Source organism: Notolabrus celidotus, chromosome 7 (genome assembly GCF_009762535.1).
Source record: "Notolabrus celidotus isolate fNotCel1 chromosome 7, fNotCel1.pri, whole genome shotgun sequence".
NCBI classification, from domain to species: domain Eukaryota; kingdom Metazoa; phylum Chordata; class Actinopteri; order Labriformes; family Labridae; genus Notolabrus; species Notolabrus celidotus.
The window spans coordinates 23,487,265-23,513,975 of NC_048278.1; the positions used below are offsets into that span (position 1 = coordinate 23,487,265).

At 38.9% G+C, this 26,711-nt stretch overlaps 2 protein-coding genes across 2 annotated transcripts in view; one reads left to right on the plus strand and one right to left on the minus strand.

The window, feature by feature from the left end:
• Positions 1-280: 280 nt before the first annotated feature.
• LOC117815566 (arachidonate 12-lipoxygenase, 12R-type-like) lies at positions 281-9,323 on the plus strand. Its single transcript, XM_034687343.1, has 14 exons — positions 281-433; positions 1,012-1,216; positions 1,311-1,392; positions 1,599-1,721; positions 1,924-2,027; positions 2,166-2,332; positions 3,858-4,001; positions 4,230-4,433; positions 4,541-4,627; positions 6,457-6,626; positions 7,377-7,498; positions 7,647-7,747; positions 7,885-8,055; positions 8,277-9,323. Exons 1-14 carry the CDS (start codon positions 281-283, stop codon positions 8,454-8,456), a joined length of 2,013 nt encoding a protein of 670 aa, XP_034543234.1. The 3' UTR covers positions 8,457-9,323.
• Positions 9,324-14,513: 5,190 nt separating this feature from the next.
• The window catches only part of npnta (nephronectin a), a 59,249-nt gene continuing 47,051 nt past the window's right edge, over positions 14,514-26,711 (minus strand). Inside the window, 4 exon segments of the mRNA XM_034687078.1 lie at positions 14,514-15,948; positions 16,803-17,062; positions 18,997-19,095; positions 20,192-20,281. Coding sequence (XP_034542969.1) covers positions 15,838-15,948; positions 16,803-17,062; positions 18,997-19,095; positions 20,192-20,281 — 560 coding nt within the window. The 3' untranslated portion in view covers positions 14,514-15,837.

Consider the following 26,711-nt stretch of genomic DNA (forward strand, 5'->3'; position numbering starts at 1 on the left):
GTTAAACTTACATGAGCTACATATTGAAATGTTTCACAGACACACCCCTATTACTGCTCTGTATGTACAAAAGCAAAGTCAAATGCTGCAAACGACTGTTTTCTGAAGGGTGCCTGTAAGGTAAGAAGCCTGGTGATAATTCTTCAAAATATATTGAAATTGCTTCAGTTTTTCTTAATTTCTCAAAGATCTCCAAATTTTCTGTTTACATTTTTATAGAAACTATCTTTCATTTCTTTCTGCAACCTTCAGCAGGCTTCACCTGCTTCTCAAAGCCAAAATGGTGAAGTATGAAGTAACTGTTTCCACTTCGTGCATCGCTCAGGCCGCCACCACGAATAATGTGTTCATTAAACTGGTTGGTGAAGATGGGGAGAGTAAGCGCACTTGGCTCACAAGCTTTAAAGGATCTGCTGCGTTCTACTTTGGGGTTGTAAGTCTGGATTATCACAGATTTCTTGATATACACTGTTGAATTATTCAGCCTGTAATAGGTCAACATACTGCAGGAATTGGAATTTTAAATGAAATTATAACCTTACAACAATCACTTACATAATGTAGACAACTAAGTCTGCTAAATACTTTTTACCCTATTTTTGTTTTGTTAAAAAATGTGTAAAAGAGAATGGAAAAAAACATGAAAACATAATAAGGGTTATTCATCATTCATGAACAAAACCCTTTATGGACCATAGTTTATCAATTTATTTTAACTTTTATCACTCAACCTAGATAGGAAATTACTATTTAGGAAATAGAGCAAAGCTGGTGTGTTAAATGATAAATGATTTTGAACTCTGTATTTGCAAACAAAAGGCTCTCTGCTATTATGTTTGCAGTAAACGAAGCATACAGTGCAAATCCTGATTCAATATGTAACACTAAAAGCACAAAGAAACGGCCCTAATTCAAACAAACTGCATTAACGGTAATACCCACATTACCACTGGTCTTACATAACCCTGCAGACTGAGCACTTATCCTCCCTCACCATCTCTTTGTTTGTAGGACTCAAAATTCTCAGTGTGCTGCCCCACCTCTCTTGGAAAGCTGGTTCTGATTGAACTTGACAAAAAGCCTCTTCCAATGTTTCCAGAAGACAACTGGTTCCCCAGCAAGATTAAAATTAAATCCCCAGAGGGAGACACATACATCTTTCCCGTCTACCGCTGGATTGCTGGTTGCGAGGTTCACCTGTTTAGAGAAGCGACAGGTTTGTGGAGCTGTTCTCGAATATTATGGGTACTGAGCTTTTGTTTTTTTGATTGCACCAAACAGGAAAGGCTAAAACATAATATTTTTCTCAGCCCTTAGACTCATTGATGACAATCATCATCTTGGCAAGTACTGCAGAGAGAAGGAGCTGAAGCAGAGAGAGGAGCTCTACAGGTGTGTTCATTTTATGTCATCATCCTGCATTCCACATAATCAAAACCCATGACACTGTTCAAGTCAGGCACGCAAACTTGCTCGACTGTCTGTTTGTTTTGGGGTCATTTTAATCTTAGTTTCTTGACAGTATAACCTAAAAATCATTTTAGTTACACATAAACGATAAATCCAGTCCATAACCAGTTTGTTCTGTTTTATCTTAGATGGAATGTTTATAAAGAGGGACTTCCACACTGCATGAAAACAGACGGCACTCAGTCTTTGCCGTATGAGGTCCGCTTCTCTTTCACCAAGACAAAAGAATTTGTCTTGACTGCATCTAGTGGGTGAGGCCCTTGATATTATCAGAAGTTGTTTTTCATATCCAGAAGGTTACTAACCTTTACAGAAACTGTCCAAATACCACCCAGTTTCAAGAACTGTCATTAAAAAAAACAAGGTTTCTAAGTAAATGTCCTTTTTTTGTGCTGTACAAAATTAGCACATATATTTTGGTATATAATATATACTTATATTCTGGTAACCTAGGTTTGCAGAGCTGAAACTGAAGGGACTTACATTTTGCAAGCAGAACTGGTGTGACATTGACGGAATAAAAAAAGCTTTCTGCTACAAAAAAACAGACCTATCAGGTACAAGTACAAGCAGAAAACACTGAAACATTTAAAATATTTTATCTCCTTCTCTCAGCTTATCATACAAATGTTACATGATTCTAGATCATTCAGACTTTTCATTAATACACAGATAACCTTCCTTTTTTTTTCCAGATTATGTTCAACTTCACTGGAGGGATGATGATTTTTTTGGCTACCAGTATCTTAACGGTGTCAACCCCAATTTGATTCGGCGTTGTTCAACCCTGCCTGGGAACTTCACTGTCACCAATGACATGGTGTTCCTTCGTGGTGGAGGTTGTTTAAGTGGTGAAATGCAGGTACAAATAGTAGTTTTCTATAGTAAGTTAATTCCACTGACATTCATATAATAGCACAGCTGTTCTTTGTATGGATGAACGCTTGACAGCAGAACTGCAATAAGAAAACAACAGTAGCATATACGAGACAAAACACCCTGCAGTGGTTCAGAGATTTACAACAGATGCTTGCTGGTAATAATATTGCTATTGCTATTGCAAATGTGTTGCAAATGCACAAACAATACCGAGTTAAAATTAAATTAAAGCTGCAAGCAGCAATAAACAGGGCAGACACACTTTTGTACATGTCCAGGTGTGTTGCATGTGCAATATAAACCGTCTCATACTAATGTTTAAACATTGTTGTGCAGCCACTCTCAGTTTTGTGTGTTGTGTCTCATGCAACCACTACAAAAGTCAGTGCCCCTGTTTTGCCACCCAAGTCAACAACATAGTTTTACTAATGTATAAACTAACCTTGAAATAATGTATAATATAATGTATAATGTATATAACATAATGTATAAAAATATAATTGGGTAGTATATTTTCCATGTACAGAGCTCAAAAGTCCCCCCCAGACTTGAGACTTGACTTTGACTTACAAAAAGTGACATGTGCCCATCTCTGCTAGGTGGCAAAGTGGACAGGCAGTAAGTGTGCAATGTAGTGATGTACATGAATCCCAGACAAAACTATGTCAATTTCATTAAATTTTGATGATGTTTTCCTTTATGCCTACAACACCATTTACTAAGTGGTGCCATAACAATGACAAGATTTCATTATGTAGATCTGTTCAGGGTAGGACTGTCACAAAACCTGTAAAATTTGGAAAAGATTGAACAAAGTATGAGAGCTACTGATCAGTTAGTCGTACCAGCTGAGACATTCTCCTTTACAACTCTCTCATAACACTGCATTTTTCGTCTTTATGCTTTACAGACAACACTTGAGATGAACATGAACAACCACTTGAGAAAGCATAGCACTGCGAAAAACATCTAACTTAAATATCAGTTGTTCACCTAAACACCTGTTTAATGATGAGGCATTGAGGTTTTCCTTGCAGCCGTAGATACGTCCTTAAGTGGAAACTCAGTCTTTACAGTAAAGCATGGTGGTGCAACCACTTTGAGCAAATATTTGTATGTAGGCATGGTCAGGCCCTGACACTTATTATACCTATCAAATTAGAAGAGGATTGAACAATGTATATGAAAGATTAAACAAACATTTTTGGCGGGGGGGGGGGGGGGGGGGGGGGGTCAACTTACAAAGAATATTAGGGCTGCCAGGAGGACAATGTTTTCAAGCCAGCAGGGGGGAACACTTAAACCCCCACCCAAGCCTCTCTGCTGAACCCCTGTCTAGTCCACTCATGACCAAGGCCCAATAAGTACAACCTCCCAGCAATCTAAGGCTAGTTTGCAAGGCTTTTGCAATGCATTTGGCCACATTTACCACCATAGAAAACTCTGACATATTGCCCTATTTTATTCCTCCTGAATTAAAACTATTACATTTTCTGAAATGTTATCAGAAAGGAAACATATACCTGTGCGACTACAAGCAGTTGGATGGAATCAGAACCAACATGATCAATGGGAAGAAGCAGTACCTGATGGCTCCCCTCATCCTGTTCCACAAAGCTCCTGATGATAAGCTGATGCCAATAGCTATTCAGGTGAGGCAAACTTACCACTAAACAATGCTCAAGTTGAACATTAACTTGATAAGACACATCCAATATGAATTTAAGTATCAGAGAGTATCAAGGTTTACAGCTAGATGAATTAGGTTACCTTTTTTTTTGACAAAGAGCAGTGAATAAATGACCTTGATAGAAATATTCAAACATTCAACTTTTCCTAATGTAGCACCATTAATCATCAATATTCAACTTCTCCTGTAGCTGAAGCAGACTCCAGGAGAGGACAATCCCGTCTTTGTTCCTGCTGACTCTGAGTACGACTGGTTGCTGGCCAAGGTTTTCGTGAGAGGCTCAGATTTCAGTGAGCATCAACTCAATACTCACCTGCTGCGCACACATCTGCTAGCTGAAGTTTTTGCCGTGTCTCTGCTGCGCAATTTGCCCATGGTGCATCCACTGTACAAGGTATGTATACAATTGTTAAACATTGCATCATGGTATAGAGGCATGGCATCTCTGACTAATATTTTACAAGTATTATTTTAACAAACAATGTTTGTTCTTTCCTTCAGCTCCTTGTCCCCCACACTCGCTACACTCTGCAAATCAACTTCCTGGCTCGAGAGGCTCTAATCTCTGATAATGGAGTTTTCACACAGGTACAAAAAGACTATCACATGATGCCTAACAAGGCCAAATGCTCCATAATAGCTCTGATGATGTCTTATTGGGAAAACAAACTGCAAATTCATAAAATGTGCATAGATCAAAAACAGGTACAACTACAAAATGAAATTAAGCATAGGATAATTAGGTAGGTTTTAAATTTGCATAGTTTCTGATTTTGAAGACTATGGGCCCGATCTACTAAACACGTGCAAACTTGATAGCGCACGCAAAGCAGATGTGCTAACCATGAGCACCGAGGATTGCGTCTTTCAAATGAGCAAAATAGCACTCGCTATCCATTTAGCGTGTTTACCTTTATGAATATGCAGAATACATGTAGATCATCAGAACGCGCAAAATACTGGGAGGAGGAGATGCAAATGTAATCATTTCGCACACGCAATGTGATTTATCAAACCTGAAGCAGATAGAAAGCGGTATTTTTGTGTCTATATATAGCACGTTTGAAGGGCAGGTGCAAACTGGCAAAGGGTTACACACACATGGCTGCGGTCACTGTAAAGCTCATCATAACGTCGCTTTACAACATGCCCACAACAGCGGGGCTTACAAGCATTACTACATTTTTTACACGCAGTCATGTCATTTTGAAGTCAATCAAACAGACATGAAGTCTAACAAAACAAGAGAACAACAAAAACATTATGCTACCTGGCCCCTAATAATAAAACTACAGAAATTTGAAGCAGTTCAGCACCACGGATAGCGACCGAATCATTCTGACACCCACTTTAAGTTTTTCAACTAATGAGAGCACAGTAGGTCACTGTATCAACAGCTATAAAGTTTAGTAAAAGTGGCCCTTATCTTCACACATAAACCAAAAATCGATGTACTAGGCCTACCCACCACTGTTTGGACGAGCCTTAAGCTCTGCGGACTTGTCCACGATGCACTGTATGTCCCACTGTGCTCATCAAGGGGTTTTTGATTAGTTTTAACTTGGAGTATGAGCGCTCAGAAGTTGTGAAAAAGTGACGGGAAGAGTCAAAAATAAAAGCAGGGCGGTGCAAACCTCACTGAATGCAGAAGTTACTGCTGGGTGGTTGACAATGAGCATTTTTGCCAGATCTGCAACAGACTTTTCCTTTGGTATCTGGTCCCTGAATGAGGTTCTAAAAGAAAGCAGCTGGCCAGTGAAGCTGGGGGCGGTGTCCTGACTGTAGTGTTCACTAAGTCGCTAGGCAGCTTGGTGTAACTCCTCATCTCGTGCTTGCAGCAGTGTGTTGGGGTGAATTGCCTCAAACATGTTCACAGTTCCATTTAAGCTTGTGAATCTTTAGGACAGTTGCTGGATGATGATATCAAGACAGGCATTAAAAACATTTACCCAAAAGTTGCTCTCTACGTCAGTGAGGCGGCTGTCTTCATCAAAGTGACGCCTAACTTTTCTGGCCATGGTTGTTTCAAACTGCGATTGACTTCCCAGTAGCTAGAGCAAGAGTGGCAGACTTAGCCTCATCAAATTGCTCTATAAACTCCATCAATGTCACTTTCCATGGTGGCAGCCAGTAGCATGCGCAAAATTCTCATTTAAGGGCGGTCCCCACCATTTTTGCTTTTGTTATCAATTGCTCACGCAATCATAGTAGTTCACCCGCAACACGCCAACTTATAGCACGTGCAAAATTAGAATTTGCACACGCAAATTAGCGCTCGTTATTTGGGATCTTAGTAGATTGGGCCCCATGTCTGCTAATTGATATATATTCAGACTGTAGAAACACACGTTGTTTTTCACATATATATTGAGATAACCTTAGATGTAATTCACCTCACCATTTTGACTGTTGTCTAGTTTGCAGCTTCTGGTGGAGAGGGTATGATCGAAATCCTGAAGAGATCCCTGTCCGCAGTGACGTACAGCTCCCTCTGCATACCAGATGACATTGCTGAGCGTGGGCTGAATGATCTGCCTAACTTCCACTACAGGGATGATGGACTCAGGCTTTGGGATATCATCCACAGGTACATAAAGCAGTCTGATGCAATAATATAGATTGTTTGTTTTTTTCTTAAACCTGCATGTTTCTAACATTTATCTAGAAAATTGTTATTCCAGTTGTTGTGTGTGTGCAAGCCAGGGAAACACAAGAAATAACAGAATAATTTCCAGAGTTAAAAATAATTCTAGGGTCCAAGCTTGGTTTGTTCCCATAACTACTGCCAGGCACAGCAAGTGCCAGAAAGTCCTCACGGTGCCAAGGTGCCCAAAAAGTGATTTGTCTTACATATTAAAGAAACACACATGTGAACTAAGCCAAGCTATGTGGGCTGTTTTGAAATGTAGTAGGCAGCTCTGCAAAAACTGGCCTCATCACCCTCAATAAAAAATATTTGGAGTATCAAAATAACAAAATTACAAAACATTCCACCAGTAAAAGGACAGCACTAGCAGCAACAACTGTGATTTAATTCTTAATAACATGATAATACTTCAGCCCTGACCTCTAACAAATAAAACAACTATCTTGGAGTCTTTTTTTAACAAGCATCCCTGCCTGTAGATTCTTACATTTTATTGAATTTCATGCTGAAACAACAGAGGGCATCTGGATGTCAAGTCAAACTGTATCTTCATTTTATTTGCAAGTTGACATGCATGTTCTTGAAGGATGTCAAAGTAATGATAATGAAACTGTAAAAAGAGCTTCAAGAAATAGGTAAAAAAAAAACCTATGCTGTGCTTTAATTTAATCAATTGTACTTTCCTTAAAGGTTCGTGAGGGGAGTGATTTGTCACTACTACAAAACAGACATTGAGGTTCATCAAGACTGTGAACTGCAGAAGTGGATTCAAGACATTTTTGAACATGGATTCCTCTCACAGAAGTGCACAGGTGTGCCTACAGTAAAACTGATGTCTTCCTACCAAGAAAACCCAAATAACAATAAATTTGTTGCCACACTCAATACATTTGTCAGACAAAAGGCTTCTTCTTTAGTGTTCTTGATATAATAATTGCTGCTCTTCTGTTCAATTTTCAGGAATACCTGAAAGGTTTTGCTCTGTGGACGAGCTGATTAAGTTTGTCGTCATGGTGATTTTCACTGGCTCAGGCCAGCACGCAGCTGTCAACTGTGGACAGGTACATCACTATTGTTATTAATTGTATAGGATAATTTAAGGTTGCTAAAAAACATCTGATTGACAGGTCATCTCCAATTATATGATCCCTGAATTCTTTCTTGTAATCTTTCTCAATAATTTGCTCCTCACTTGCAGTATGACTACGGTGGTTGGATGCCCAACTCTCCGATCTCCCTGCAGCGTGCTCCACCAACCACAAAGGGGACATCAAGTGAGGCCACCATGCTGCAGACGTTCCCTGACATCAACGCATCAGTTCAGGGGATGGCCACCCTATGGCTGCTCAGCAAGCCATCTACTGACACTGTAAGTAGCCAAGATTACTTAAAAAAAATAAAAATCAACTTGTGTTTTGAGCATTCAAAAAAACACCTGTCCAATGAGTCAGTATGCATTCCTCTTACACTTGTTTTGCATACTTTAGTAGTTCTGGTTTTATTTAAGCCTGTTTCAAAAAGAAACACCAAAAAAAAGTTGTTTCTGTGATGTTGTTCTTTATCTTGTTGACTCACGTTACATTTTGTCAGGTTGCTCTTGGACAGTACCCGGAGGAGCATTTCCGTGAGGATGTTCCCTGCAAGCTGATTAGGGACTTTCAAGGAGAGCTTGATGTTTTAAGCACAATTATCAAAACTAGAAACAAGAGTCTGGAAATCCCATACACATACATGGACCCTGCAGTGGTAGAAAACAGTGTGGCCATATGAACACTGCAGCGAATGAAGGTGTGACCTCCTGCCTGACTTTGTTTATGGACAGTTTGCTGATAAGGCATCTCTTTTCCAACACCCAGAGGGCTGGAGTCCTCATGAGTGAATCCTAATTAACCTAGTTAGTCTTTAAACTGCCTACTGATGACTTGTTATACTGTGCTTGTACTGTGATTGTGTAAAGCTCATTCCAAACCTTCTCATGGCAACTTTGCCACTGGGCAAACTCGCTCAATCAATTTTAAGCATTTGTATGCGAGACACAGCTCAGCTCAACACAATTCTTACACTTAGGAAAGCTTTGCTCGGCTCAAACAGATGTGTGAGCAGTGAGCAGATGTAACAAACCAAGCATTTTAGCAACAGTTTTGCTCAGTCTAGGTACAAGTTATATTTTTGTTGGAAATACATAAGCCGACAAAGACAAAAAATATTCAACTGTCATACATTCATGCTTCTCTGACTGATCACTCTTGTACAGCTCTCTTTACCTCATTTCACCTTTTCTATGACTATGTTAATGTTGATAAGGCTCGGATTTTATGTCAATCATTTATAACACTCTCTTTGCACCATCATGATATCATAAAATAACTCTCTCAAAAATGAGGAGACAGTGGTGATGCTTCTCTGGCCATTTTGAACTGCAGTATGACTTACATGTTGGAGTGAACACTGCACAGGAACTTCCTGGAGGATAGAAAATACAAGGAACACTTCTTAACTTTGTCAAACGCTTTGTACAGTGATCAACAGCAGAGTGAAAAAAAATATGAAACTTTAAGTTAGTCCCACATGATGTCATTTATGTTTCTTTAACAGCAAGTTTTCAACTTGGATTCTGAAAATATGTATACAAGAAATAAAATGAGATTGCTTGGAGCTGCTCAGATGATCTCTTTCTGCTCATTTACTGCTTCCATGTTTTACGTGTGTTGTTTGGTTTTCTCTTTGCAGCAGTTTAGGGCTTTTTTCATTTTTTTCTACCTTTAATGACAGTGAAGACACATATGTGCTATTAGAGGTATAATCAAAGATAGTTGGAACCTTCAGTTTGTGAGAAATAAGATTTAGACTGTTATTGGCAGCTTCCTTAAGGTGATGTATTGAACTTGGCAGTTCCCCTTTATAATGACGTCAAGTTTTGGGAAACATCCAAAGCTGGAAGCATTGGCACCAGGTTCCTGAGAAACATAATTACCTGGCTTTCTTACTAATCACCTGGCTTTGTTAAATACTCAATTCTGATTGGACCAAACCCCAAAAGCAACGGTAATACATTCTATGTAGCCAGAGCAATGCCAGGAACAACTAGATCTCACACGCCTCAACAAAAGGAGTTGGACAACAACAAAAGAGAAGCCAAACTACTTTAATTATACACTAAAAACTATTAACTCAAAATACATTGACCAAAAACAAGTAATGAACTCCAAGTCACAGGCCTTGAAGAAAAACATACTCCCTCCACTGAAGGAGTAAGCACTAGTTTCAGGAAGACATCTAAAGACATACACAGCCAAGGCCCACACTGGCTTTGATTGCCTCCTCGCTGCTGCTTAAATTCTCAGCTCCTGATTACCAATTAGATACAGGTGTGCTGTACCTCCTGCTGGTGAGGCACCTGGAGGGAGCAGAGAGAGGAGAGAACACTCTGGGTGCCTCTCAAAGCTCTTAACTTCCATCCTTGCGTCATTCACCACTCGCGTCGACAGACAGACAAACTTACTGTCAAGACTTCTTTTCATGAAGAAAACCAGAACAAACATGGAAACTAACAGGAGGAATAACTGATCATGAATATATATTATATCTATTATATGTTATGACCTCGGACTCTCTGCAGTCCGAGGTCTTTTAAGCCTGATTTAAGGGTTCCAATTGATATGTGTATTTCATGACACGAGGAGCGCATTTCAAGAATCACATATGTATGTCCCTTGTTGAAGTATTGCACTATCAACTCAAGCTCCTCTTCCATCCTGGTGAACACTTGAAATTTCATGCTGGCTCTGCTATGTATCCAGTGTAAACAGGAAATGATAAATGATTGATACCAGACAGACTTGGGTTTAGCCAATCACACACAATTACCATGGTCCTACCCTTTCCGTTTTCTTGAAATGTATTTTTTGATCTCTGAAATGTATTTTGTGACTCTGAAATGTATTTTGTGATCTCTGAAATGTATTTTGTGATCTCTGAAATGTATTTTTGTTCTGTGAAATGTATTTATGTTCTGTGAAATGAATTTTGTTAAGTGAAATTTATTTTGCGCTTTTGAAATATTTATTACTATTGGCCTTCAGGGCCACCGTAGTCATCTGAAGTAAAACTGTATGATACACTGTATACACAAATATGTCAACTTTCCTCACCTTTGACCCTGACTATGTTAATGAACACTCCTATTTATATAATCCGCCTCCCTCTGTTGAGATGGAGCTGAGACAACAGTGTCAACGATGGCAGCTTGTCAAATCTTGAATCGTCTGCATTACCCATCCAATCATATTCACCCACGCACATTGCAGACTGAAGAGCTTTCAGATTTTCTTCCAAAAAAGAACTCTGAATCTTCCAGCTCTGACTCCCTATCCAGAGGGCATGTCTAACAAGTTTGTACCAGCGGTGCCTTTCAACTTCCATCTGTTCCTCAATTCATTTTTGCATTGGTTTTCTTTGAGCACAGAATTGGTTGTGTGCTCTGACAGCTACTTGGCTTAATCTTGAATTTCTTTTGAATGACAGAGATGGATGGATCTATGCAGTGATCAAATTTATCTTTTATTATTCACTACTTTCATCATTGTATTTGTTGATAAAAACAAAACAATAATATCTTTATTAATCTAATACCAATCAGACTGCTCATGAAAAACTGTAGTTTAAGAAAGACATGAGGTTCTAAAATTGACGTGCAAACTGTACAGAAAAGATTTATTGTCGTGAAATGTCCTCCACACTTCTGTGTGACACAACACTGAGCACTTCTAATTATTAAATTATATTTAAATGGTAATGCAGTAGGGCCTTTTTCAATATGGTAAAGATGAGCTCTTTGGTATCCAACAAATTGAGGGTTAAAGATAACCCTTGCTCGTCCTTGTTTGTGGCACTCTTATGCACCATGAAGGACATCAATACAGTGTTGCTCTGGAAATGGTCCCATATGTTCCACTTCATCATTTATCTTCTCTTTTGACATCCATTAATCTGCCATTAGCCCTGATAGATTTCTTGTTACCTTGTAGCAAGCGTAAAGGAGTGAAGGAAGGTCTTTCTCCTTCATTTCATTCTGTTAATTTAAAAGTGAATGTGAGCAGATTTCTGAGAATTATCAGAGGAAAATGGATGATTTGATGCTATCTCTGTCCAAAGTTAAATAAGATGTACAGAGAGGACAAAACACAAAAAACCCACAGAAGTACAGACAAATACACACATTTGTGTGAGCTATTGCCTCTGGCTCGTTGAATCTTTCTCTGCTTTGGTGGTTTATCTTAATAAAGAGACTGTTTGCTTGCCCTTTTTGTCCCAAATATTATGCCCTGAGGGGAAAATGAAGATTTTTTTTCAAGGTATTTCATCACAGGTCGCTGAAAGGACTTTGGAGAATCATCCGTTTGGAGACTGATCTAATATCAAAGTGCAGACCATAACTGGGCAAACAAAAATTTGATTCATTCCCTGTTTTTGGTGTGTGTGTGTGTGTGTGTGTGTGTGTGTGTGTGTGTGTGTGTGTGTGTGTGTGTGTGTGTGTGTGTGTGTGTGTGTGTATGTGTGTGTTTGTGTGTGTATGTGTATGTGTATTTGTGTGTGTGTGTGTGTGTGTGTGTGCGTGTGTGTGTGTGTGTGTAACTGTGTGTGTAACTGTGTGTGTAACTGTGTGTGTAACTGTGAGTCACGAGGCCGAGAGGGAAAGAGTTTGACAATATCATAAGTAATATAGTTACTGTCCCTTTGGAGGTCATCACACTTTTTGCAATTGGCTTGAGGCATAAATTCAAACTCCAAAGTTCACCAAAAAAGAACTTGTAAAGACTTCATTCAGGCTTATTTTAACTGCAGCAAGCCACTTATTCATTTATTTCATTTTGAGTTTTAATCCATAATGAGGTGTCCGGATATATGACTAGGGACAAGATAAGAGAGAAGAACTCCTCTGAGTGCTTATTGTAGCTACTACAAAAAGAAAGAGGGTCTATGTTTGTTATATGTAGTGGTCACAGACAAATGTTAAGAAATGTAATTTTAAGTATGTGTTTTATTTTGGCCTTCTCTTCTATATATTTTGCACACTCTTTTATATTTGTGATTGAATCAATGGCTGAAACAGTTTGAGGCTTCCTATTCTTCAGTTTTATCACCAACCTGCCAGCCTTCAGACACAAGTCTGCTCCATGGTCACAGAATAAATAAAGAAAATATATCTTTGAATGTCTGTAAGGAATATGAAACATTGGTTATAAGCAGGCGTCCTTCTGCCTTTTACCAGCCTGCAGAGAGGAAGTGGTTTGCACTTCATCATTAGGTCACCCCTGTCATCTGCAAAGGGCGTCTTCTCTCACTGTTTATTTTGAAAGTGTTATTTGCTGTGGGAACATCTGTGCTAAGCATGGCATCATTTGATTTCTCACAGAATAATCCAGCTTCAAATAAATTCAGATGACCTGATCTTTTAAGATTTTCATTTGCATAAAATAACAGAGACCTCCTGGTGCATTAGTTTAAAAAAGAACTCATTAGTTGCCAAGTTGACTCACCCTGACCCTTAACTGATACAGATTAAATCAGGCACCCTAATGACCGCTGCCCCCCTCCCCCCAATTCCTTAACCCTAAACCCCCTAAACTTCTAAAATCAACTATAAACACCAAAACCTCTGAACTTAGAACCCAACTCTTAATTCTATTTAATTAACCCTAACCTCCCAACTTTCTAAAATAATCCCACCCCCACCCCCCCCACCCCACACCCCCCCACCCCACACCCTATGAACTTCACCCAATGACAGCAGCTAGCATAATGAGGGGTAGGTTCCACCCTCTAAGTCCAGTTTTATTAGATTTCAGAATGTAACTTCATGTTTAACTTCATGAGAACATATAACTGGCCACAGATTTTGAATTGAAAATGTGTCCTACCTTGCCTGTTGCATGGGTGTCAATACTTTCCTTAATCACAGCTTCTGGCTATAATAGGGGTCAAATTTATAATAACTGCTGATTATATTCATTGTTCAAATTCAATCTATACCATCACCTTGGATTTTATTTGGGAGAACTTCATTATCAAATAGCTTTGACACTTTGTCTTAATTCTCAACATCCTGTTAATCTCTGCCATTGTGTCCAACCTGGGCAGATGGACTTTTGGCTCAATGTATAGATTTAGAGTTAGGGTTAGGGTTAGGTACTATCATTAAGTGAACCCATTCAAAATCAAGTTTACAAATGTATTTTGCCAGATGTACAAGCCTGTGAAGTTGGCTTTTTTTGGCCAGAACTCCAATCCTAACCCTAACTCCAAATCCTAACTCCATTACCCTAAAACTTGTTCTGACTGTTGCCACTTTTGTCAGCCCCAGTATAAGGAAAGTAGTCTTCTGCTCCAGGACATCAGTAAGGTAAAGGTATTCTTATAAGTTGTCACTCTGTAAAATTTTGATTTTAGTTGGTTATTAACAGTTTACAGTATTTATCCAAAACATATGAATGGATTTATGGATGTTTCAATTTTTGCTAAATCTAAATTGTCACTACATCAAAAGGTTATCTTCTTCTTCTCTGCCTTTTTATTGGTGGATAACAATCTTCTTTGGCATCACATTGTATTGATCCTCATGTGCTCTTTACCAGCATGTGTGTCCTCATACAAAGAGTACAGCGCAAACAACAAGGGGATCAGCTCATCAAAACATAGCTCGACAGCGCCACTTGTAGTCAAAATCTTTTAAGGATCCCTTTTAAAGCAACTCTTACTTAAATTTTGTTTTGTGTTATTATCAAATACCAGGACCATGAGAAGAAATTCATTCTTTTTTCAATGACATATCAGTCAAATGTATTTTATTTACATACTGGTCTGAATAAATCTGAATTTGGTGAATGCACCCATGCATACAGAAAACCTTAATACTCCAGCCGATGCCCTTCATTATCACAGCATACAGTATGCATATGTGCAGGTTACAAACGTAGCATTATACCTCAATACATGGACAACACATTTGTGCACTTTTAACACAAGGTTTCCATCTGTATACATGTTCTTCAATTAAAATGAAATGATCATTTTGAAATCCAATCAATATTTATGTATGAAATTACATAACGTATAAACCACATAACACATGGGATTGTAGGACTTGAGAGTATGTACACACAACTACATTTACAATAATACAATTTGTGAAAGCCTAAAAAGTTGTTGGTATCATCTTTGTAACAAACTGCACTTAATATAACAAAGCACATACTGTATAATAGAAAGTAAATGTTGATTTGTATGTGTCAAAAATCAAACACTGGTTCTGTTTGAAATATTTCAAGTATCTGAAAAAATTAAAATGAGAGTTTGAACAACTTTAGGCAGGTTCAACAAAAGATCAGGATGGGGAAAGTGATGCAGTTTTTAACATTTTTCCACCAAACAGATCTTTGAAATACTGTGACAAAAAAATAGAAGCATCTCTGCTTCAGTCAAAACCGTGCTGTTTAAGAGCTGAAATAGCAAAAACAAATTCAACCTACCAAAGAAGCTGTCTTTAAATGTGGATGTTTTATCTTGGATCTATCAGATTTGGAGTCGGGTGAGCAATCATGACAAATACAATTTGTCTATTTTAAACTTGAAAGGAAAAAAGCTCTTACCTTTAAAGAAATATATTCCATAACTGATATTTTTCTGATCAAAACACTCACAAAATGTACCCCAGGCCTTGACTTCTAACACCGAGTAAATATAAAGAAATGGCTTGTGGTAAAATGAAAAAAGTCAAAACAGACTCCTCTCTGCATGAAGAAAAGAAGTGAGTATGGGTCTCTCAGCGGTGTGGCTGGAGGGCTGCCGGGCTGTGTTAGGTGGAGGACATTTCCATTGTAAGTAGGAACATGCAGGTTTCAGAGTAACAAGGTGATGGAGTGAAAGAGAGGGGAAGAAGATGAGGCTGTGCTGCTGGGACCCGACCATGGTATTTGATTCAGTCTTTTTATTCATGGTCGGTGTAGAAGGAGAAACCCACTGTTCTGCAAACGCATAATTTTAGGGATATTGTTCACACAATGGAGGGGATGAGCTGCAAAGGGGTGGGTGGAGGCAGAGTGAGGGGTTGTCACAACAGAGTCAGTTCTCTTTTTTGTTATGTTTCTGTCAGTCAGAGTCTCCTCAGATTGTGCTCCTCTGTGCAGGAGCCTTTCCTCAGAGTGATGTCATCCACAGCCATCTCTCCAATCCTGCCTCGCCCACGCTCCCCCTTCAGGATGACCTAGGGAACAGCAAAGCACGTACACAACAATCAACAAATCAACAAATGCTGCTTTGTGATGACAGACTACTGATGTTATCCAAATTTAGTCATTTTAAATGCAGTCTTTGAAAAGCAGACTGTGGCTGATTTATCTTTTATAAACAAAAATACAAATAATTCCCTTCTCTACTGTCTCAAACAGGGCTATTCTTCAAGAGCTAGTGGACTGAATAGGAAAATCAGTGAGGGATGGCAGGCCTCACAGATGGCTTTGTCATTATACAGCAACCATACATACAGCACACTGATAGATAGACATTGGTAACAGGAATAATGAAATAAACTATCATGCCCCTGCCATATGTTTCACCAAATTTCATCATGAATGAATGATGAAACGTGCTCGTTATTTCTTTTTGCAGGTGCCAAAGTTAATAAATACTCAAAACAATCTCCTTTACAACCTTCAGCTTGCAGAGGTGTACGTGTGCAAAACATGTTGTTACCCTATAGTATGCTAAAGGAAGTTTTTCTATCAACTATCAACGCACAGTTAAAAGTGTTGCTTGGCAGCTGATGGCAGATGCAGGATGAGTGTAATCTAGTTGCAGATCACAGCACATACTGAGTCTGCTTTGGTTTAGATCAGTAAATGGCTTAGATCTCACACATTAGCTCAGCAAAAGGATCTTTACTTTGGTAATATTCATCATATTGCAGACGCATTAATCTGATGTGTAGACAAATCAACAAAGAGCCCTATCCCATTTGCATGAGGCTGGTTGGCTGGACCTTAAGGTCTGTAGAAATAATCATTTATAAGACTAACTTAATGCATGAAGTTGTTTATTTACATTTCCTGTTATACTTACACTTTCCAGGCCTGTGCCCCATAACGTGATCTGTGTGTGCCTCCAGCCGTTTCCACCTGTCCGTCCCCACACTGCAGGACTGTACTGCTTCCCCTTCTTCACAAACACCTGCAGCATGCCCACATGGTGGCCTGCCAGCTTGTGACGGAACGACAGGCAAAGATTGCCGTTGTTCCAGGGCGGGGTGAGTGGGAGGACCAGCCGGGCCCCACGCCCGGTCCTCTTGTTGCCCACCTCAGGGATGGTGAGGTACCGTCCACCTAGGGAGGGAAGTGACATCAGTACAATCAATTAGGGACAATTAACTGAGCATTTACTGAACTGTGTTTACTGTTGATAGGAGGCTTCTTATAAAAAATGTGGACCAAGAATGTATACCAGCTGCAAATTTGTAGGTTGCAGTGCACTAGTTTATTGCCAAATGACATGTTACTGTATACTTTATAATCAATTGATAAGACTGTGATTAAGGGTGCTTTATTTTCATTTTGAACCAACCAGTTTGTGTACAAAAGGCATCATTTCAGTATGGGCTGGTCTGATTCCCTTTGTCGCCTGTCACTCCACACTCCCTCTTCCCAGTATCCTAATCTATCAGTTTCCTCTCTCTCAATAAAGGAAAACAAGCCTTAAAAGAAACTTAAACTTCAAAAAAAGGATGACTTGAATATTGAAAAGGCAATCACAACATTTAAAAATGTTCAGAGGATATGAGTTCAACCAAACAAATAAACTTCATATACAGTATATGCATGTAGCAAAAAATACATATAGATTTGGTTTAATTTACTCAGATTAAGAAACACCTTGTTTTTACATGTCACTTTTCCTGGTAAGCAGGTAGAACTGGTGACTAAAATTCAATTTGTGATGCTTGCGGCTTTTGGAAATAATGTCAAAAATATCGTATAGCAGCTTAAATCCTTAAGATGTTTTTAAGAAGAGGTTTTTTTGGTTGTTGAAGTTATTGACACTTTTGACTACATAAACAGTCCATAATTGTGGCAGTGGAACTCTTTTAATCCTCTAGCGACAATTTTACATTTATCACTTTATCATAGTTGGGTGGCAGCACAACCCTAAAATATTGCAAAAGCATCAAACAAAAGCTGGAGAAAGTTAGAAATTTGATTAAAAAAATGAAAAATGAAAAGCAAATTACGAAAAAAACTACTTGACCCACATAGGATTTTTTTTTTCATTAAAAATACAGCCAGTTGTCGGTAGCAAATTGATTTTTAAAAATTAATTCATGCATTAATTAGTGATATTTTTGCCATACAGTTTTAAAAATTCAAAGGTGAAAGTGCCCCCGGGTAAAATATGATTAATGCTGATGCATTTTGCTTATCCTGCAGATCTGTGTAAGGTGCTTTTAACCAGAGGGGGTGTTATACCAATAATCTGTAGGCTACAGACGCACTCTGCATAACTTATGAGACACCTCTAAAGCTGTAATAAAACCAAGGGTTTACCATTGGAAGTCAAAAAGTAGTTACATGCTACACCGGAGATGTTTACAGACATACTAATGCATAAATGAATACTCAAATGTTGTGATGCACTGCAAGCCACTGAATGTGAAAGTTAGTCTTTCTCCGTCGAAGATAAACTTATTTACTGTAAATCATTTTCAGGGGAATTTGAAAGGTCTGGGAAAAAATCTTTGTTTTCTTTAATGAGTGAGCAGAAACTTGGCTGTAGTGAGCCTGAATGTCTGGAAACACACTAGTCACTGCTACACTAAGCCAGTTGGCAGGGGAATCCAGATGTAGTTAGTGTTGCTTAAACAGTGCCAGTCGTCTGCACTGTTTAGTCTTCACACTCTGTTAACTGAACCCTCTCTACATAACACATCACATTTCCTCCCTGTATGAACCCCAAGAAAAACAGTGTTGTGTTCCCATTTAATTCGAGGCCCAGGTATCATTGACAGGGCTGCATAATCTGCTTCTCATTTGCATCACTTTGTAGAGCAAGGCACTAATCTGCACAAAAGACAAACTACTTCCCTCGAGTCATTTTCATCTTGACCTGTAATTGAGTAGAACAAAACTTAGCCGCTTTGATTGTCTGACTCTACGGTTGTCTGTACGTGTCAACAAAGGAATGCAGCACTTCTCATTTCCATTTTCTGGTGATAAAATAAACAATTTTTCTTGATTGAGAATCGTTGACCCCTGCCCTCAATTACCTGATGGATCAGGCGTCGTCTCCCAGTGCAGGTCTCCGTCTTTGTCCCTGATCCAACCGCAGAGACCGTCATCAAAGGAGCAGCTCAGAAACCCAGACTCTAAAGAGAAAAAAAAACCTCTTTTCAGTGCACACACATGTAAAGAGACTTCAGTCTTCTCAGTGTAATGCTTCACAGGAGCCCTGCTGTGTGCCTCAATACATAACCAGGAGCAAGAGGACTGCCGAAGCACCTTTTGATGAAACAATAAAAGACTAAACATTTGTTCTAATCTCTGAGGAAAGCAGACGCACTGAGGGAAAATCAAGGAGGAAGAGAGCTGCGAGAATTTTGAGTGGGAATGCATTCATGTAAAAAATCACAAATATTTGCAGAAGAACTGCTGCTATGCGTGTGTGTTTACCTCGAGAAAGATAGACTATTGAATCATACTCTACATCAATAATAAAATACATTACAAATACAACAGAGAGTCTTAATATTGAATGACTGATTATTTTCTTCTCTCCAATGATGCCTGGACAATAACATTAAGGGAATGCAGGCAAACTAGTTGCAGTGTCATCCATGCATTGTTGTGCAAATTGGTTCAGAGATAAGAATAACATCCATCACTTTGTCCCTGAAATAGGGTTTCCTGAAAACACTTCTCAGTTCATTTTCTGAGCCAATGAAAACGCCTCCTCTCTCCTGACAGTGCAGAGCAAATAATGTGAGCCAAAATAAACACACAACTAAATCATTAGGCAATTTAATCTGCATACCACTGACATCGATGAATCAAAACGAGTAAATTTGAGAGATAAAATGATGTCTCTTCATAGAAGAATTGTTTTTTGGAGCTTGTCATTGCCCTCTGTGGAGCCACAGCAAAGAGCACTGATGTTCCCAAAATGATCGATTGATCATCCAAGCAATCAAGTGAGCCTAATGTGAAAAGTGGAAAGTCTGGCTGTTATATCCAGGCTGGGAGCCATTATTTACACAGATTTGGCCAGATGTCATGCGTCACCTCCTGGTGAAAAGCCCATCAAAACACATCTGGTCACTAAAATATCTGCACCACAGCAGGAGCTGATTGTCAGTTTCATTTTGCTCGTAGCAAATGTGGCTCGTCCGTCATCATTTGAGCTCTGCAGTATGCTACATGAGCAGGGTGGCTGTTGATTGTCTCTGTCAAACGCGTTGTGTTTACCTGGATCGTCCTTGGCTTCATCCGCCGTGTTGCCGAGCTCAATGTCAAAGTCGATGTCGAGAATGCCGTTATGGCCGTGGTTCCTTGGGACTGTGAAGAGAGAAAGACAAAGATGCAGGTTAAGATAAAGGATTAACAAAGGTGTTACATTTGCTCACCGGCATCCTTGCTGATGGCTGTTGTGTGGCTTTGTTTACTTCATCTACAAGAACTGAACAAGGACGAATCAGTGACATGGTTTAGTGGCTTTCTATCTAGAGACAAAACACTGCATTGATGGAGGAAGAGACCAGAATACTTGAGAACACCTGCGGAGACAACAGGGCATGTTTAATATTACTTTAAGACTCATCTGTAGTTTTAAGCTAGTATTAATCTTCATCATTTTGATACAAGTCAGACTTCACACTAAGAAAGACTGGCTGATATAAAGCATGAAAAAATCAGACACTTCATCCCCAGGCTAACTCGGGCTCAAGACCCATGTTACCATGGTAACAATCCAGTAGTCACACTGCTGTTGACCCCTCTCACTTTGCTTTTCCAATCGTCGGTCCATCCTCCAAAACAAAGGCAAATATCCACCTCTGTATATCATCCGTACCGTTTCTGTAACCTGTTGAAGCATTTCCTAAGGTCTTTCACCTGTTTTTAGGATTTCTTCTTCCAAACACTCTTTTCTCTGTGTTTACTGTTGTTTTACCCTTTGCCACTCTTTCAAAGTATGTCCTTGCAACTTATATATTCTTCCAAAAGGCCAATCAATTTGATTTAGTTACTTAAACTGCCCTCAAAAAAGTTTAAACAAATCTAGAGTTCACTCCACTGCTTTTCCATCTTAGTCAGGAACCAAAATGCTTTGTACAAAAGGTGCACATAGACAACATGAGAAATCTAAGTTTTTGTATTCTGCCTCTGCGGAGCCTGCCCAAGAAGTCAAACGAGAGCCGTAATGAGGCACAGGGTGTCGGTTCATCTGGTGCAACATATATGAAAATGTTGCTGCTACGTAACTTAGTGCAACAGTTCATACACACATTTGCACACATACAGTACTCAGGCCTTCCTGAAAAAGCCTCTTTCCTTCCCCAGTGAGGTCACACTGCTCAAAATACCAAAAGCCAAGCAGTCTTATTAAAGGTCAACGGACAAGTGAAGCATAGAAAACTGTTTCTTTATCTTTTACAGTCATAAGCCTTTTGTAGAAGAAGATGGTTTAACCGTTTGTTCCAAGAGAAGAAAAAAAAACTGGTTTTTAAGTGCCTTTATGAGGTTTCCCATGAAAAAAAATAGTCAACATTTTTACGTATTATTGCAGTCCTTATTTAAACAAGTCAGAAGAATTTAATCTGCCTATCTATCAATGAAACTATTCCTTGTATTCTTGTCTAGATTCTTGCTCCTGTGCTTTGACTGTGCTGTAACCTGCACTTGAACCATCAGCCCTAAGAATACCAGACGGGAGACCCTTCCAGTCCACTGAAAACTTAAAGGGTTGAACTCCAGACTGGGTCACAGCCACCTGGCAGACTGCGATGTAGTCTGACAGTCGAAGGAATCTGAAAGCGAGGAGGTCACACTTATACCAGGCACTCCAGAAATCCCAGGCATCCAGGTCTGTGTGTTTGTGTCTGTGTTTGCACTTTTAAGGAACGCAGGCCCTGGAAGTTCCAAGTTTGTTGTAGAGCAGTTGGATACTGTAGTGTTAGTGTGATGATACACTCACTGAAAAAGCAGCCTGATCAACAGAGATGCTGTGTTTGACACTTCTTACATTACAGAGTAGGAATATTGTCTAACAACTCAAATAACTGTGTTGTTCCTTTGTTACATTACTTTTACTGGTTACGTTTTATAAGTCTAAGGCTTTGTTTTGCTGAACCAAACACCAGTTTTACAATGACTATATTGAAAGATACAAGGACACAATAATTACTAAGCGGGAGAGATTCTGCCATGATGAAGTTGACAAAGAATGTATTTTTGTTGCTTGAGCCTCCGAAATGTAGGTTACATGCGTCTTTGAGGAAACAAATTTCTGGTTTTAAAAATGTAAACAGTCTATATTGCCTACTGTCTAATGACAGCTTTGACTGCGAGTGGGAAGTAAAGTTTACGAGCTTTCAGCTGTGGCCAGCTGTTAGCTGTAACAACTTAAATCTGAGACTTCCTTTCTTTGTTGCATGGTTTAATCGGCAACTTGAGGAGCAACCGAGTGTCATCATTACTAGGTTTATTATAGTCCTTGAAGAAGCTTCTGTTTATTTGTTTCAGGTGAGTCTCAGTTGTATTGTTCATTGTAAGATTTTCTGGCAATAAACTGGTCAGAAGTTTGCCGATAACAACATCAGGAAATTATTGCAGATCAATAAAAGTAAAAGCGAAAACTTTCTTTTCATTTTTGTTTAATTTTTGAATGTATATATTCCATCATCATTACTTGTCTTTTATTTATTTTTAATGCTCTTATTACTATGTTAACTCCCTTTCATTGAATGTAAGACCTTAATGTATTTGACCGATTTTACCTAATTTTTGCTTAGACTGTCTTATGTTTCTGTTCATGTTGTTGGGTTCCTGTGTTGCTTGAGCTCTTATGATGTTGGGTTAAATGTTGATTGTGTTTTTATTGTTGTTTGTTTGATGCTTTAGTTATTTGTTGGTTGGGCTTTTTATTGTTGGGTTGTTACGTCATCTTGATCACTGAGTTGTTTTGTGTTTGTGTTCTTGCTTTGTTCCTATTAATACCTTTGCTTGTATATCAAAGCACATTGTGAGCTCCTGTTTTCAAAGGTGCTATAAGTAAAGTTATCATTATAGCTGGTTGCATTCACCTGCTTTTACGCATACACCAAATAACTGCAGATACCTGATTGAGCAATACTTCTCACATTCTTATGTGGAATTGACGTCATGGAAAGTAGTTCAAATAAAAGCTTTTCCCAGCTTGCCCAAAGGATTATCCTAAGTACCCGAGACTTTCTATCTGCAAAGTTTTTCAGATTTTTTCCTTTAAGGCTCTAAGCTCCACAGCTACAATCCCATTCATCTACAATGTGTCAGGGGAGATTTCTGAGATATCTCAAAACCTAAGTATGTCAAATCAAAGTCTGTATCTTGCTAGAAACCACTGTAAAAACACAGCCGTATGTCCAAACACTTCATAATAAACTCTCACTCTTGGTTTACCTTTTGAGCTTGTGTGGTTGATTGATCCAAATATTTGGAAGGTAATAAAAGCTGCTCCAGGGGATTTTTATGTTCTGCCAAAACGTTGAGCAATAACCTGTCTTTCTAGAAAACACGGTATATTTCATCATTTCATTTTTTAAGAGGTAGTGTGACCAACTTGTCTTTGTTGGTTTTCGGGTAAATCATGAAATATATGTTATTCTTATGTGTAAAAACATTGACTCTCTAAATGCCAATTTTTGATGGAGCTTTAGTAAACAGCCTTGTTTTCAGCTTTATGTACATTATTTGAGACACAATAAAAGGATGCTGAAAGGATTTATTAGCCTCACACTTACCATTTCAGGAAGAGTGTTTATTATAAGTCTTGCTGAGAGTTATAGGAGAATTAGGATACGATTCTCATATTTGTGCCTCGCACCCAGAGCTACAGCCTGGAGGCAACTGGCTTAGCATAAGGGTGAAACTGCCTCTTAAGTTAAAAAATCTGACTAGCAGTGCCTCTAGAACTCACTGTTACGAATCATGTGTTTACTATGTAGATAACAGAAATCTATAGACAAAAAACTTTGGCTCTCTGGAAAGTTATGTGCTGTAATTATTATACGCTGTTAGCAGTGACATCCTGGATTTTTGAAACATGAAGGGATGTTGCACAGAAGTGAGATACATTTTTTATTGAGATAGTCTATTTTCACCCAAAATGGAACTTTTCCTTTAAGTGTTTGAGCTCTGGAAAGAGGAATATTTAGAGATTCAGGGTTCTCTATGGAAACAGATGTTTCGCCGGTCCAGGATGAAACAAATTGTTCAAACTGCAGTACACACCTGCACCTGAGGCACAGCTGAGGTGATCATGCCATGAGGCGTCTATTCAAATGATTCCTATTTCTGTCTAATTATTCGAATAATCACTCAGCAGTGTATCTGCTCCCTCCCACTCTCATCTTATTCAAACCCTTTTCTGGAAGCTCTGATTTGTGGAACGACTCTGCCGTGGTGTGAACTATTAGATTGATGTCTCCCTCAAGCAGTGCAGACAGGTGTTAATGTAATCCTCTCTTCCTTTTTTCCTTTTTCTAATTATGAGGTGCCATCTGGCAAGGTGAGTATTTTCCTCTACTTTTTTGTTGCATCTCGGCAGACATTTCTCTGTCAAAGGAGCTTAATGTAAGTTTGGGTAAACACTCATCTTTGCTGTGCCTACAAGTGAGCATTACAAGAAATATGAGCAGCAAAACACTTCTGTCAGGGTTAAAGTTTGGGCAATATAAAACTGTTGGTGCATCTGGACTAAATGCTCCATTAAATCTTACCTTCTGCTGCTTTCTTTAAAATGTGATGCAAACATATTGCAGAGGAGATATAAGTACTTTGTTGTGCCAAACATGGACAGTTCTGGATGTCAGGCATCAGTTTGCTGATTTGTAGTCCAATTAAAGGGTCAACCACACGTGTTTTTGTTTGTATTGATTAAAGGGCTATTAGCTGGTGAGCAGATCAAAGTTGGACTGAACACAAAGCAAAGATGCAAATATTCTTGGCCACCAAGCAAATGTTCATTAGCCCTTTTGCTGGAAGAATGGAATTGAACTATTATTCTCTATGTAACAGCACTATTAATCTTTCAAAAACTAAATTTTGTAAAGGAAACATGCCATGAAAGACCAAAAACAATCAGGCTTTCCAACACTTTGGTACTGTTTGCCTCCCAGTCCTTGAAAGACATGTGACACCAACTAGAATTGAGCACTGATGACTCAGACTTAGACTTTATGTGAGCTGGGAGTTTTGATTTCAAAGATGTTACAGCAAATGCAAGCAAGAGCAGTGTACCATGTTTGATTTGTACCACCAACAATTACACATCAAACTTTAATTGACATCTGTCCTAGAAACATCCAGAAAAGTAAGTGAGATGCTAAAGTTACTTGGGCTGTTGATAACATTGCTAATTCGCAAGCTAATGGTAATGTTAGCAACTGGGTCCCAAATGTCTGGTTAGCATAGGCAGCATAAGGGTAGGGCTTGGGTGGCCTAATGATCCACCAAATGTTTTAACAGCTCCACCCTAGACCTTTGAACTACCACAAAAAAACTACTGATCAAAATGAGCCAACTTGTTCCATTTTCATTTAGTTTTGAGTGCTACGGCTGACCTGGTCCAACAGCATCTCCACGTAGTGTAGTTAAGACCTTACACTGATCTGAAATCAACAGCAGACGTTGAATACCAATGTGGATAATGTCATTCAGTATCCACATTGGTATTCAATGTCTGTCACGGTTCAGAGATGAATGGTTTTAAGCTTCACTGTGCTGCACGTCACGTGAGTGTGCCTTGTCAGTTTGCTAAGAGCTAGCTTTTGCTTTAACAGACCATTGTAGTACTGAGTCATTAGCCAAATTGTTTGGTTCAATGGATACATTCAAATGTTCTTGGACAGAAGAGGAGCTGGCCTTACTGATGAAATCCAGGAATTCTTATTTCACATCTGATGAGAATGAGTGGTGGGTTTGGATATCTTTTTAAATACAGGGTCCATTTGGAAACTGTGCTGACTGTTTCTCTCTCTCTCTCTCTCTCTCTCTCTCTCTCTCTCTCTCTCTCTCTCTCTCTCTCTCTCTCTTTCTCTCTTTCTCTCTTTCTCTCTCTCTAAGTGAAAGGAGTATATCACATGATGTTCAACATGTGGGGTTGTAGCATCCACTGTAAATTGAAGTTCTGTCAGGTATTTGAGCCCCACCTCTGTATGCATTAGCCCCACCGTAGTTTTACAGAACTCTATTATTATAATGAGGACTGGACTCAAACTCAGGTAGTGGGGATTCAACTCGGACTCGTTTCAGATTCTTTATGGGAGACAAGGACTCAACTCAGACTTGAACATGGAGTACTCAAGACTGGACTTGGACTTGAAGTTTGGTGACTTGACTACAGAACTGGTTTCAGTAAAGATTACCCAAATAAGATTACTTTGAGAATTTCTCAGAACCATTTCTATTTCCTGAAGTTTTGGTATTCACCAAAGCATATTTCTGCCCAGATGACTGCTGCATTTTCCAATTTAAAAGTCAGTTCAACCAGACTTCTAAATAACCCATCATTATTTATAATTCATCATTCAACCCTTGTGGTGTGTAGCCACACAGATTTTTTAAATGTGTGTTTGTTCTGAAACAATTTTACCCAAATACAATGTGTGAATGAAATTTTTGTGGAGACAGTCAAAAAGTGTGACTCATTGTTGGGTTCATAATAGTTTCTGGAAATCTATAAAGGTTTACAACACATAGGACTTAGCAATATCAGGCTTTGGATAAACAG